At 40.2% G+C, this 13,199-nt stretch overlaps 1 protein-coding gene and 1 non-coding gene across 3 annotated transcripts in view; one reads left to right on the top strand and one right to left on the bottom strand.

The window, feature by feature from the left end:
• KATNAL2 (katanin catalytic subunit A1 like 2) overlaps window positions 1–13,199 on the top strand; it is a 112,093-nt gene that overhangs the window by 44,715 nt on the left and 54,179 nt on the right. For both annotated transcript variants that reach the window (XM_025273630.3, XM_006075263.4), the window contains exon 2: window positions 10,370–10,440. In XM_025273630.3, coding sequence (XP_025129415.3) covers window positions 10,370–10,440 — 71 coding nt within the window. The remainder of the gene's footprint in view (window positions 1–10,369; window positions 10,441–13,199) is intronic.
• LOC112581468 lies at window positions 214–320 on the bottom strand. Its single transcript, XR_003106051.1, has one exon. It is a non-coding gene; the product is annotated as a U6 spliceosomal RNA (small nuclear RNA).

The raw sequence follows: 13,199 nt of genomic DNA, 5'->3' as shown, positions 1-13,199 counted from the left end.
TTTTAATTTTATTTTATTTTTAAACTTTACAATATTGTATTGGTTTTGCCATATATCAAAATGAATCTGCCACAGGTATACATGTGTTCCCCATCCTGAACCCTCCTCCCTCCTCCCTCCCCATACCATCCCTCTGGGTCGTCCCAGTGCACCAGCCCCAAGCATCCAGTATCGTGCATCGAACCTGGACTGGCGATTCGTTTCATATATGATAAAAATATGGAATGCTTCACGAATTTGCGTGTCATCCTTGTGCAGGGGCCATGCTAATCTTCTCTGTATCGTTACAATTTTAGTATATGTGCTGCCGAAGCGAGCACCCTTCTTGATTCTTTATCTTGCCTTGATAAGTTGCTTTCCAGTTTTTTAACTCCCCCTGATGCTACAGATTTCTTTAAGGACAGAGGGGGAGATGTACCCAGGGTCATTTTTTAAGGATGGCCTGTCATGCCATCTCTTAATGTTATCAGATCTGTCCCTGAGGGCAAATTTGGATTTTAGAAACAGTTAAAGCTGCTAATAAAGTGTGTTCTTAAATTTGGTGAGGCCCAACTTCAAACAAGAGGGCTCTCCAACAGCTGAGGGGTGATTAAGTTATGATGCTTTCTGTGCAGTCATTAAAACTTTTAATAACTGGGAAAAATATTTGCAAAGTATTTCTATGGAAAAAAACACAGCTTATCAAAACACATGAGAAGCCTATTTTGTAAGAAGATGGAAAGAATGTAACCAAAATATCTTATTTTTTTTTCTTGTGCATTTATGCATTGGTCCAGTTTTCTACAGGGCTGCATATTATTTTTGTAAATGTGGGCTAGGAGAAGATGAAGTGAAGTGAAGTCGCTCAGTCGTGTCTGACTCCTTGTGACCCCATGGACTGTAGCCCACCAGGCTCCACCGTCCATGGGATTTTCCAGGCAAGAGTACTGGAGTGGGTTGCCATTTCCTTCTCCAGGGGATCTTCGCGACGACCCAGAGATCAAACTCAGGTCTCCTGCATTGCAGGCAGATGCTTTACCACCTGAGGTAACAGGGATGAATCTACATTGAAGGTGATTTTAAAAGAAGAATTTCAGAAATGTTTTGAGCAATAGAATAAAAGCATGACCTACTAAGGTGACTACTTTGAAGAGTGACTCCGTTTAAATATATTGAGTTGGCCAAAAATTTCCTTCAATTGTAAAGTAAAAATAAAAGACGTATTTTTCATTTTCACCGGGAACTTTACTGAACAATGTACTCACCGTTTTCTTCCACTACCTTCTGCCATTTTCCAGACAACTTCATAATTCCATATTCTCAAAACTTTTTCTCTTTTTGAGCAAAGAACTCTTCTAGGTGCTTTTTACAGTTCTAGGGAATTGAATTTTTTTCCATTAAGCGAATTTTGTAAAGACCAAAATAAATGGAAGTCCAAAGGTACAATGTCTGGTGAATACATTGGATGAATCAGAACTTCCCAGCCAAGTTCTAATACTTTTTGCCTGGTCATTAGAGAAATATGTGCTCTTTTGTTATCTTGATGGAAGATTTATGTGTTTTCTGTTGACTGATGCCGGACACTTTTTGTTGAGTGCTGCTTTCAGTTGGTCTAAGTGGGAGCAGTACTTGTTGGAATTAATTGTTAGGCTTTTGGCAAGGAGCTCTTAATAAAGGACTCCCTTCCGATCCCACCGTATACACAATAGCACCTTCTTTGGTTGAAGACTGGCCTTTGGTATGGTAGAGGGTGGTTCATTTCACTTGCCCCACGATCTCTTCCATTCTACATTATTGTATAGTATCCACTTTTCATTGCCCATCACAATCTGTTTTTTAAAACGGACAGTTTTCATTACATTTAAGTAGAGAATCACATGCAGAAATATGGTCAAGAAGGTTTTTTTTCCACTTGACTTATGTGGAACCCAATCATCAAAGTGATTAACATAACCAAGCTGGTGCAAATCATTTCCAATGCTTGATTTGGATATTTTGAGTGTATCAGCTGTCTCCTGTGTGATATAACATTGATAGTTCCCGGTTAAAGTCTTGATTTGCTCTCTGTCAGCTTCAACTGGTCTACTTGACTGTGCAGCATCGTCTAGCAAAAAACTCCACAAAGCACTTTTGACACGTTTTTTCACCTTCTCCAAACACTTCAAAAATCTTTTTTTGTGTGTCTCAGTTGAGTATTTACCTTTCTCAAAATAATAAAGCATAAAATGCCAAAAATGTTGCTTTTTACTTCCATCTTCAATATTAAAATGGCTACACAAAAATTCACCAATTTTGATGCTTTTTTAAAAGGTTGCACACTGTTATGACTGCTGTTAAAATACAGTCTGAAAATTGTTTCCAATGAAGTTAAAGACAACTGAGTGCTATTTAGATCCGTTTTACAGGGGAAAAAAAGAATGAACTTTTTGGCCAACCCAGTATTAGATCTGATATTTTTGTTTAAAAATCAATTCATATTAAAAAAAAGATTTTTTTTTTAAAGGGCAGTTTTAGGTTCACAGCAAAATTGAGTAGAAAGTTCAGAGAATTCCCATATATCTCCCACCTCACATGTCCACAACTCCAGCATCATCAGTATCTTGCATCAGATGAATCTACATTGACACGTCTTTATTACTCAGAGTACATAGTTTGCATTGCATTAAAAGTCACTTTATGCACACCCTATCGATTTTGACAATGTGGCTACCTTGATGATGTCATGTAGAATAGTTCACCGCTCTGAAAGCCTCTGTGTTCTGTCTCCCTCTCTCTCCCCACCACTGATCTTATTGTCTTCATAGTTTTGCTTTTTTTCCAGAATGTCACATAGGTGAAATCACACAGTATGAAACTGTTGATATAAATAATCAATAAACAACCTAAAATAGGAATGAAGTGAAAGTGTCAGTTGCTCAGTCATGTCCGACTCTTTGCGACCCCATGGACTGTAGCCCTCCAGGCTCCTCTGTCCATGGGTTTTTCCAGGCAAGAATGCTGGAGTGGATTGCCATTTCCTTCTCCAGGGGATCCTCCTAACTCAGGGATCGAATCCAGGTCTGCATTGCAGGCAGATTCTTTACTGTGTGAGCCACCTGGCCCATCCCATAATAAAAGTAGAGAAGTTGTATTTGAGCCAAACCAAGGACTATAGCCTGGGAGACACAGATTCAAGAAGCATTTGAATTATGTTCTGCAGAATCAAAATGGGGCAGGCTTTTAAAGGCAAAAACTGGAAGGTTACAACTAGTTATATGAGCTGTTTATCAAGAATTATAATTGGAGCTGGCAAGAAGTAAGTGTGCTTGTGGAGTAAGGATTGGTTGGGATCCACATGGTTGCAGCTGCTAGCAGTTTGAGGATAGCTAGTGGTGGTGTTGAGTCTGATACTGTTCAGAAATTCAAGTTCTTAGTAATGTAGAACCTGTCTGAAATCACATTCACAATGGCCACCAGGCTCCATGTTGGATGCTTGAACTACAGTTACTCCATTTTGATTTTTAAAAGCATTCTTTTCTTTAATGGTTAAAGCAGATGTACAATTTATATTTCATAGGCTACAGACTGGCTATTCTAGACTATGTGTTAGTCAGAATGACTTCTCCATAACTCAGTATTTGAAAGTTTCTTCCATTGTTACCTTTTCAGATTGGCTTCTTTCACTCAGTAATATGCATGTTTCCTTCATGCCTTAATATATTTTTTTAAAATACTGTCTGATATTCTATTGTGTAGATGTGGTGCACTTTATTGAATCACATGCTGAAATAGGGTATTTTGATTGTTTCTGGCAATTATGAATAAAGCTGCATGGGCAGCTTCAGAGTGAAAGTTTGTGTGTAGATGTGTTTTTAACTCTTTGGAGTAAATACCAAGGAGCATGACAGCTGGATCATATGGTAAGAGTATGTTTAGTTTTGTAAGAAACCAACAAACTGTCTTCCAAAGTGGCCGTACCATTCTGCATTCCCACCATCAGTGAATGAGAGTTCCCATGGCTTCGCGTCTTCATCAGTATGTGGTGGTGGTAGTGTTTTGGATTTTCACCATTCCAATAGGTGTGCAGTGCTATCTTGTTTTAATTTGCCACTCCTTGATGACATATGTTGTTGAGCATCTTTTCATATATTTGTTTAGACCATCCATATATCTTCTTTTGTGAGGTATTTGTTCATTTCTTTTGCCCATTTTCAATTGTATTTTTTGTTTTCTTATTGTTGAGTTTTAGGAGCTCTTTGTATATTTTTAATATAGTTCTTTATCAGATGTGTCATTTGTAAATATTTTCTCCCAGTTTAAATCACTACTTTTTGTGTTAAATATTTTATTATGTCAAGGATTATAATTTTCCTTTAATCTCCTTTTCTTTTAGACTTCTGGGGACTTTGGCTTTATTTATTTTATCCTGAATTCAAAGAAAAAAGTTTAAATAAATAGCAACAAAATGTGTATAAACTGGGTGATAAAATGCAAATTAATTTTTTTTTAAAGCAATAGTTATCTCTGAATGGCAGAAAACAAATTTTGGTTGAAAAGGTAGTTCAGTTCAGTCACTCAGTTGTGTCCGACTCTTTGCAACCCCATGAATTGCAGCACGCCAGGCCTCCCTGTCCATCACCAACTCCTGGAGTTCATTCAAACACACGTCCATCTAGTCGGTGATGCCATCCAGCCATCTCATCCTCTGTCGTCCCCTTCTCCTCCTGCCCCCAATCCCTCCCAGCATCAGAGTCTTTTCCAACGAGTCAACTCTTTGCATGAAGTGGCCAAAGTACTGGAGTTTCAGCTTTAGCATCATTCCTTCCCAAGAACACCCAGACTGATCTCCTTTAGAATGGACTGGTGGGATCTCCTTGCAGTCCAAGGGACTCTCAAGAGTCTTCTCCAACACCACAGTTCAAAAGCATCAATTCTTCAGCGCTCAGCTTTCTTCACAGTCCAACTCTCACATCCATACATGACCACAGGAAAAACCAAGCCTTGACTAGATGGACCTCTGTTGGCAAAGTAATGTCTCTGCTTTTGAATATGCTATCTAGGTTGGTCATAACTTTCCTTCCAAGGAGTAAGAGTCTTTTAATTTCATGGCTGCAGTCACCATCTACAGTGATTTTGGAGCCCCAGAAAATAAAGTCTGACACTGTTTCCACTGTTTCCCCATCTATTTCCCAAGAAGTGATGGGACCAGATGCCATGATATTAGTTTTCTGAATGTTGAACTTTAAGCCAACTTTTTCACTCTCCTCTTTCACGTTCATCAAGAGGCTTTTTAGTTCTTCACTTTCTGCCATAAGGGTGGTATCATCTGCATATCTGAGGTTATTGATATTTCTCCTGTCAATCTTGAGTCCACCTTGTGCTTCTTCCAGCCCAGCGTTTCTCATGATGTACCCTGCATGTAAGTTAAATAAACAGGGTGACAATATATAGCCTTGACGTACTTCTTTTCCTATTTGGAACCAGTCTGTTGTTCCATGTCCAGTTTAACTGTTGCTTCCTGACCTGCATATAAGTTTCTTAAGAGGCCGGTCAGGTGGTCTGGTATTCCCATCTCTTTGAGAATTTTCCACAGTTGATTGTGATCCACACAGTCAAAGGCTTTGGCATAGTCAATAAAGCAGAAATAGATGTTTTTCTGGAACTCTCTTGCTTTTTCCATGATCCAGCGGATGTTGGCAATTTGATCTCTGGTTCCTCTGCCTTTTCTAAAACCAGCTTGAACTTCTGGAAGTTCGCGGTTCACATATTGCTGAAGCCTGGCTTGGAGAATTTTGAGCATTACTTTACTAGCATGTGAGATGAGTGCAATTGTGCGGTAGTTTGAGCATTCTTTGGCATTGCCTTTCTTTGGGATTGGAATGAAGGTTTACTATGATTCCTTCACAAGATCTTAGAAATACAAGTTTCTTCGTTTTCTGTATTTTCTGGCAATCTGAATAAAAACATATCACCTTAAGCAACAAAACTTTATTTGAATCATTTTGGGTGGATATCTTTATAAAATAGTGTTTTACTTGCTTGCTGCTGCTGCTGCTAAGGTGCTTCAGTCGTGTCCGACTCTGTGCGACCCCAGAGACGGTAGCCCACCAGGCTCCGCCGTCCTTGGGATTCTCCAGGCAAGAACACTGGAGTGGGTTGCCATTTCCTTCTCCACTGCATGAAAAGTGAAAGTGAAGTCGCTCAGTCATGTCCAACTCTATGCGACTCCATGCCTACCAGGCTCCTCTGTCCATGGGATTTTCCAGGCAAGAGTACTGGAGTGGGGTGCCATTGCCTTTTCTGTTTACTTGCCTACATAAACATTATGTTCAAAATATTGTACTTAACTGACTTTGAATCATAAGAGAACAGTGTATTCAAGAAACAAGAATGATATGTTTTGAAAAAGGAACGATCATAGCATAAGAACAAGGTCTTGGAAGTTAAAAATATTTTTGGCTAAATAAATTCTGTAGAATTATTTAAAGACAAGGCCAAGGAAGTTGTCCAGAAAATAGAAAGAAAAGAGACCAAAAAATGGGACACATAGGGGGAAAATATCTTGTAAAACATGCATACGGGTACTTAAAAATCAAATAGTACTATATTTTATCCCTTTTTAAGTTTCTTTTTCATTGTGATAAAATACACATTACATAAATTTTACCATTTTAAACTATTTTTTTAAAGGTTTATTTATTTGTTCATTTTTGGCAGTACTAAGTCTTCACTGCTGCCTGTGGGCTTTCTTCAGTTGCAGCAAGTCGGGGCTACTCTTTGCTGAGGTGTGTAGGCTTCTCAGTGCAGTGGCCTCCCCTGTGCAGACCACAGGTTTCCATAGTTGCAGGTCATGGGCTCTAGAGCATAGGCTGAATAGTTGTGGTGCTAAGGCTTAGTTGTCCCTCAGCATCTGGGATCCTCTCAGACCAGGAGTTGAACCTGTGTCCCCTGCATTGCCAGGCGGATTCTTAACCACTAGACCACCAGGAAAGCAAAGGTACATGGAGATGTGGTTGAGAATTTGCATGGCTGAAAGTGTCTTTGTTCTATTTAAAAATGTGATCATTTGAAAGGGCATAAGGAAAAAGCAAGAGAGTTCCAGAAAAACATCTATTTCTGCTTTATTGACTATGTCAAAGCCTTTGACTATGTGGATCATAATAATCTGTGGAAAATTCTAAAAGAGATGGGAATACCAGACCACCTGACCGGCCTCTTGAGAAATCTGTATGCAGGTCAGAAAGCAACAGTTAGAACTGGACATGGAACAACAGACTGGTTCCAAATAGGAAAAGGAGTATGTCAAGGCTGTATATTGTCACCCTGCTTATTTAACTTATATGCAGAGTACATCATGAGAAACACTGAACTGGAAGAAACACAAGCTGAAATCAAGATTGCCAAGAGAAATATCAATCACCTCAGATATGCAGATGACACCACCCTCCTTATGCAGAAAGTGAAGAGGAACTAAAAAGCCTCTTGATGAAAGTGAAAGAGGAGAGTGAAAAAGTCGGCTTAAAGCTCAACATTCAGAAAACGAAGATCCTGGCATCCGGTCCCATCACTTCTTGGGAAATAGATGGGGAAACAGTGGAAACAGTGTCAGACTTTATTTTCTGGGGCTCCAAAATCACTGTAGATGGTGACTGCAGCCATGAGATTAAAATACGCTTACTCCTTGGAAGGAAAGTTATGACCAACCTAGATAGCATATTCAAAAGCAGAGACATTACTTTGCCAACAAAGGTCCGTCTAGTCAAGGCTATGGTTTTTCCAGTATTCATGTATGGATGTGAGAGTTGGACTGTAAAGAAAGCTGAGCGCTGAAGAATTGATGCTTTTGAACTGTGGTGTTGGAGAAGACTCTTGAGAGTCCCTTGGACTGCAAGGAGATCCCACCAGTCCATTCTAAAGGAGATCAGCCCTGGGTGTTCTTTGGAAGGAATGATGCTAAAGCTGAAATTCCAGTACTTTGGCCACCTCATGCGAAGAGTTAAGACTCTGATGCTGGGAGGGATTGGGGGCAGGAGGAGAAGGGGACGACAGAGGATGAGATGGCTGGATGGCATCACCGACTAGATGGACGTGTGTTTGAATGAACTCCAGGAGTTGGTGATGGACAGGGAGGCCTGGTGTGCTGCGATTCATGGGGTCGCCAAGAGTCAGACATGACTGAGCGACTGAACTGAACTGAACCTTCTTATTCCTGGTCCTTTGAAGGTAAAGGATCTTTTCTTCTCAGGAAACTTTTAGAATCTTTTTAACTCTGGTGTTCTGAAATTACACAATTTCGTTCATGCCTGCCTTTTTTCATTCACTGGGCTTGCTGTTGTCAAACCAGACATTCTCATGCTTCCATTCTAAAATAAAATGTCTTTTATTGTTTCATTGATAAATTATTCCCCTATGCTTTCTCCAGTTTATTTTTAAGAACCTCTATTAATGGGGTATAACCAGGATTGATTTTTTAAGATTTTTTCCCCTATAGTGTCCCATTTTTTGGTCTCTCTCTTTTTTTTTTTTTTTTTCTATTTTCTGGTAAGTTTTCTTGGCGTTGTCTTTAAACCATTCTACAGAATTTATTTAGACAATAATATTTTTAACTTCCAAGAGCTTGTTCTTATTTTCTGTTCCTTTTTCAAAAGAGTTGGCTTAAGACTAAATATTAAAAAATCTAAGGTCATGGCATCTGGCCACATTACTGCATTGCAGATAGAAGGGGAAAAGGTGGAAGTAGTGAGACATTTCCTCTTCTTGGGTTCCAAAATCACTGGGGACGATGACTGTAGCCATGAAATCAGAAGATGATTGCTTCTTGGCAAGAAAGCCATGACAAACCTAGATAGTGTGTTGAAAAGCAGAGACATTACTCTACCAGCAAAGATCCGGATAGTCAAGGCCATGGTTTTCCCAGTGGTCACGTACGGTTGTGAGAACTGGACCATAAAGAAGACAATGCCAAAGAATTGAGCCTTTGAACAGTGGTGCTGGAGAAGACTCCTGAAAGTCCCTTGGACAGCAAGGGGATCAAACCAATCTTAAGGGAGATCAACCCTAAATATTTACTGGGAGGACTGATGCTGAAGCTGAAGCTCCAGTATTTTGGTCATCTGATGTGAACAAACGACTCATTGGGAAAGTACCTGATGCTAGAAAGATTGAGGGCAGAAGGAGAAGAGATTGTCAGTGGATGAGATGGCTGGACGGCATCACTGATGCAATGAACATGAACTTGGGCAAACTCTGGGTGATGGTGAGGCCTGGCATGCTGTATAGTCCATGGGGTCGCAAAGAGTCGGACACGATTGGGCGACTGAACAACAACAATGCATGTTTCAATTTTATTACATTAATTTTTAGAAAGTTTGGATGAATGCCTCAAAAGTTTCTATGTGTCATCATCGTGTTTGTGCCTAGATTTTATGATATAATTTGGGCCACTCGGGCCTTTCCTGGTTTTATCCATTTCTTACCTGTGTTCTCTTTAGATAAAGGTAAGCATTTTCAAATAACGGAAGTATTAGTGAAGGTAAATATTTTATGAATACATTTTAAGAGAATGTAAGATACCAGATATCTTATGTGCATATGGATAATGCATATTAATACTATGAATAAAAGTACAGCTTCATTCAGTTTGAATAAGGACATTGTTATTTGGGAATGCCCCCTTTATTGTCCCTGCTACTCAAGAGGATATTCTAAATGCCCGGGTGGGGTTCTCCCAAGTGGTTTGTTGGAACTTATCTCCACAATTTTTTAAAAATTTATTTTTAATTGAAGGATAATTGATTTACAGTAATGTGTTGGTTTCTACCAAGCATCATCTCCATGTTTGTGAAGGGTCTGGGTGGGATTCTGGGTGAATTTAAGGGTTTCCCTGGTGGCTCAGTGGTAAAGAATCTGCCTGCCAATGCAGGAGATGCAGGTTTGATCTCTGAGTCTCAAATATCCCCTGGAGAAGGAAGTAGCAACCCACTCCAGTATTTTTGCCTGGGAAATCTCATGGATGGAGGAGCCTGGCCAACTACAGTCCATAGGGTTGCAAAAGAGTTTATCTTTTAACATCACTTTCCTTCACCTGGTTCAAATAAATGTGTGTGTATTTGTTCCTTTGCAGTGATAAGCAATAAAATGCCAATTAGTTTGGCAGTAAGAAGTGAACTAGTCAAGTGCAATCCCAATTGAGATCATTGTACCTTCAGTTTACAATTGAGGAGGCAGCTCTGAGAAGAAAATAACAATGGAAAAACAACTTTATATATCCTTAGAGACCCCAAACTGTCTTGCAGCCTTTAAGTTATGCTTCTTGCTTTTGACAGGTTACAATTACCTTCAAGAGTTTACTGCTATAGAAGGAGTGTTGTATTTCATTGTTATCCATCTGCGTTTTCTTTTTTGTTCACAGTGCGAGATGAGGACAGAAGCACGACGAAAAAATCTTCTGATTTTGATTTTGCATTACTTAACACAAGAAGGGTATGTTGCACTACAGATATTTACAGAGATGATTCCTCTCTTTCTCTGACCTCTGCCTTTCCAGATACACACTTTTAAAAGCAATTAATAACTGTATTTTTTAGACCAGTTTTTGATTTACTGAAAAATTGAGCAGAAATTTCTGGTATATGGGTGAGAACTCCCATATATCAGCAGTTTCCCACCCTGCCTAGTGACCCCTGTTACAACTTACATCGATGGGTACGTTTATTGCACTTGGTGAGTCAATATTGATATATTATTATTGAAGTCTGTAGTTTACGTCAGAGTTCACTTTGTGTCGTATAGTTCTACGAGTTTTGACAAAGGCATGATGTCACAACTCCACCCTTATAGTATCATGCAGAATAGCTTCTCTGCTCTAAAAATCTCTTGTGCCCTACCTATCAATGCCCCCACCCCACCTCCAGCAACCCAGACACCTATTTTTATTGTCTCATTTGTCTAGATATTTTTCACATTGTGCATTAAAAAAAATTTTATTAACAAAGCTACCCAGTTCATGGGATACTTGCCCTTTCCCAATCAGGTTTGAAGATGGTGTAGGCCTTTTAATAAGATTTCTGAAGTCCCATTGCTGGCACACAAAGATAACTTTCTTACTCCTCAGTTTTCCTTGCCTCAAAATAAAGGTTTTGCATTTACCTGGATAACTTGTACTCAACTCTCTTTCCTGAGGAAATTGGGAAGCATTTGAGTTTGGCCACCTACCTCATTTAAAAATGTGCAAGCATTGGAGAAGGAAATGGCAACCCCACTCCAGTACTCCTGCCTGGAGAATTCCATGGACAGAGGAGCCTGGCGGGCTACAGTCCATGGGGTCACACAACTGTGCGACTAGAAAAAAAATGTGCGAGCACTTATAATGAAGACTGCTGGTATGCTGGGTCCGGGAGAGGAAGAGAGACTGCAAGATATCTGAAGGGTCCTCTTTTTAATTAATTTTTTATTTTATTTTGGCTGTTGCACTGCACGGCATGTGGGATCTTAGTTCCCCAACAAGGGATCAAACCCTCGCCCCCTGCATTGGAAACTCAGAGTCTTAACCACTGGTCCACCAGGGAAGTTCCTGAAGGCTACTGTTTAGAGTTTCCTTTCCTTTTAAAATTTTCAGCCTGGAAGAAAATATTCAGGTTTCAGGATTAATAGGGCTGAAAACTTTTCAGTTAAAGCAGTGGTTCTCAACCCAGAGAACCACTGAAAAGATATTTGACAACATCTGGAGTCCTTCTGAGTGGTGTACCGGTATCTAGTGGGAAGAGGCCGGGATGCTGCTGAACACCCTTCAGAGGCACAGGACAACCCCAAATGTCAATCACACCCCGATGGAGAAACCTTTCCTTAGAGCACAAAGAACCAGCCGGCTGCTGGTATTTTCCCAAAAGACTGAATGAGCATCTCTTCCTCCGATAAATGTTGTAGCTGTCCGTGAAATAGGAGATCTATTGTAGCTGAGAGTCTAGTAACCCTCGTGTTGAGGTAGGAAGGCAAGCTGGAGGGTAGGAGGTGGCTGGGACGGAAGTGAGAGCTGATGCTTGTTTCTCTGATCTGTGCCAGCAGCAGCTGTTTTAAATAAATCTAGCGCCCTCCCAAGGGGAGTGACCATTCTGGAGACCTTGAGGACTTTTTCTTTTAAGCTCTAAGGGAAGTAGTATTAGGGTCCCCCTTTTACATTTGAAGAAATTGAGGCTTAGGGGCATCTAGGAACTTGCTGGAAATCTCCTGGCTCTAAGTGGGGGCACTTTGCAGGCCTGTCTCACCCCCAAAGTCTTTGAGGATCTGATTCCTCTGCTCTGGTGTGGAAGACTTGTTTTTGTTTGAGGATTACCTCAGGAAAATCAAAATGTATGTGTGGCATATTTTTTGCGTTAAAAAAAAATAGATGGCTTTTAAAAGTCAGAAAATGAAATCTCTGCAACTGTAGTGAAGCATTCTTTTGTTATTGAAAGATTTGAATTTTTATCATGGAGGCTTTTTTTTTTTTGGCCAAAATTTCAAAGGCATCCTTTTTGGTGATGGATTATAACACAGCATTTTTGAAAAACTTTTTATCTTATATTGGAGTAGAGCCGATTAACAAAGTTGTGAGAGTTTTAGGTGAGCATCGAAGGGGACTCAGCCCTATGTTATACATATCTCCAGTCTCCCCAAACTCCTCTCCCCTCCAGGGCACCACATAACACTGAGCAGAGTTCCATGTGCCATACAGTAGTTCCTTGTTGGTTATCCATTTTAAATATAGCAGTGTGTACACGTTCATCCCAAACTCCCAAATTATCCCTCTCCCCCTCCCCGCTAGCAGCCATAAGTTCATTCACTAAGTCGACAACAGCATTTAAAAATTCTTTTTGTTTACTTATTTGTTTTTGGCTGCATTGGGTCTTTGTTGCTTTGGGAGGGCTTTCTCTAGTTGCTGCAAGCAAGGGCTCCTCTTTGTTACAGTCCGTGGGCTTTTCACAGAAGTGGCTTCTCTTGTTGCAGAGGCGGCTTCGGCTGTTGCACTACACGGGCCCAGAGTGGTGCACAGGCTGTGTTGCTCCGTGGCACGTGGAATCTTCCCGGAGCAGGGATCAAACCTGAGTCCCTTGCATTGGCAGGCAGATTCTTTTTTTTTTTTTTTTTTTGGCAGGCAGATTCTTATCCCATTGTGCTCCCAGGGAAGTCCCAGCAATTTTTTTAACAGCACTTTTGAACAAACTTTGTTACTGAGTAATACGATTTCTCCCTTGGACTGACCA

The sequence above is a fragment of the Bubalus bubalis genome, chromosome 22, assembly GCF_019923935.1.
Source record: "Bubalus bubalis isolate 160015118507 breed Murrah chromosome 22, NDDB_SH_1, whole genome shotgun sequence".
NCBI classification, from domain to species: Eukaryota; Metazoa; Chordata; class Mammalia; order Artiodactyla; family Bovidae; genus Bubalus; species Bubalus bubalis.
The sequence above is the reverse complement of the archived record's forward strand: the minus strand, read 5'-3'. Positions and strand labels throughout refer to the sequence as shown.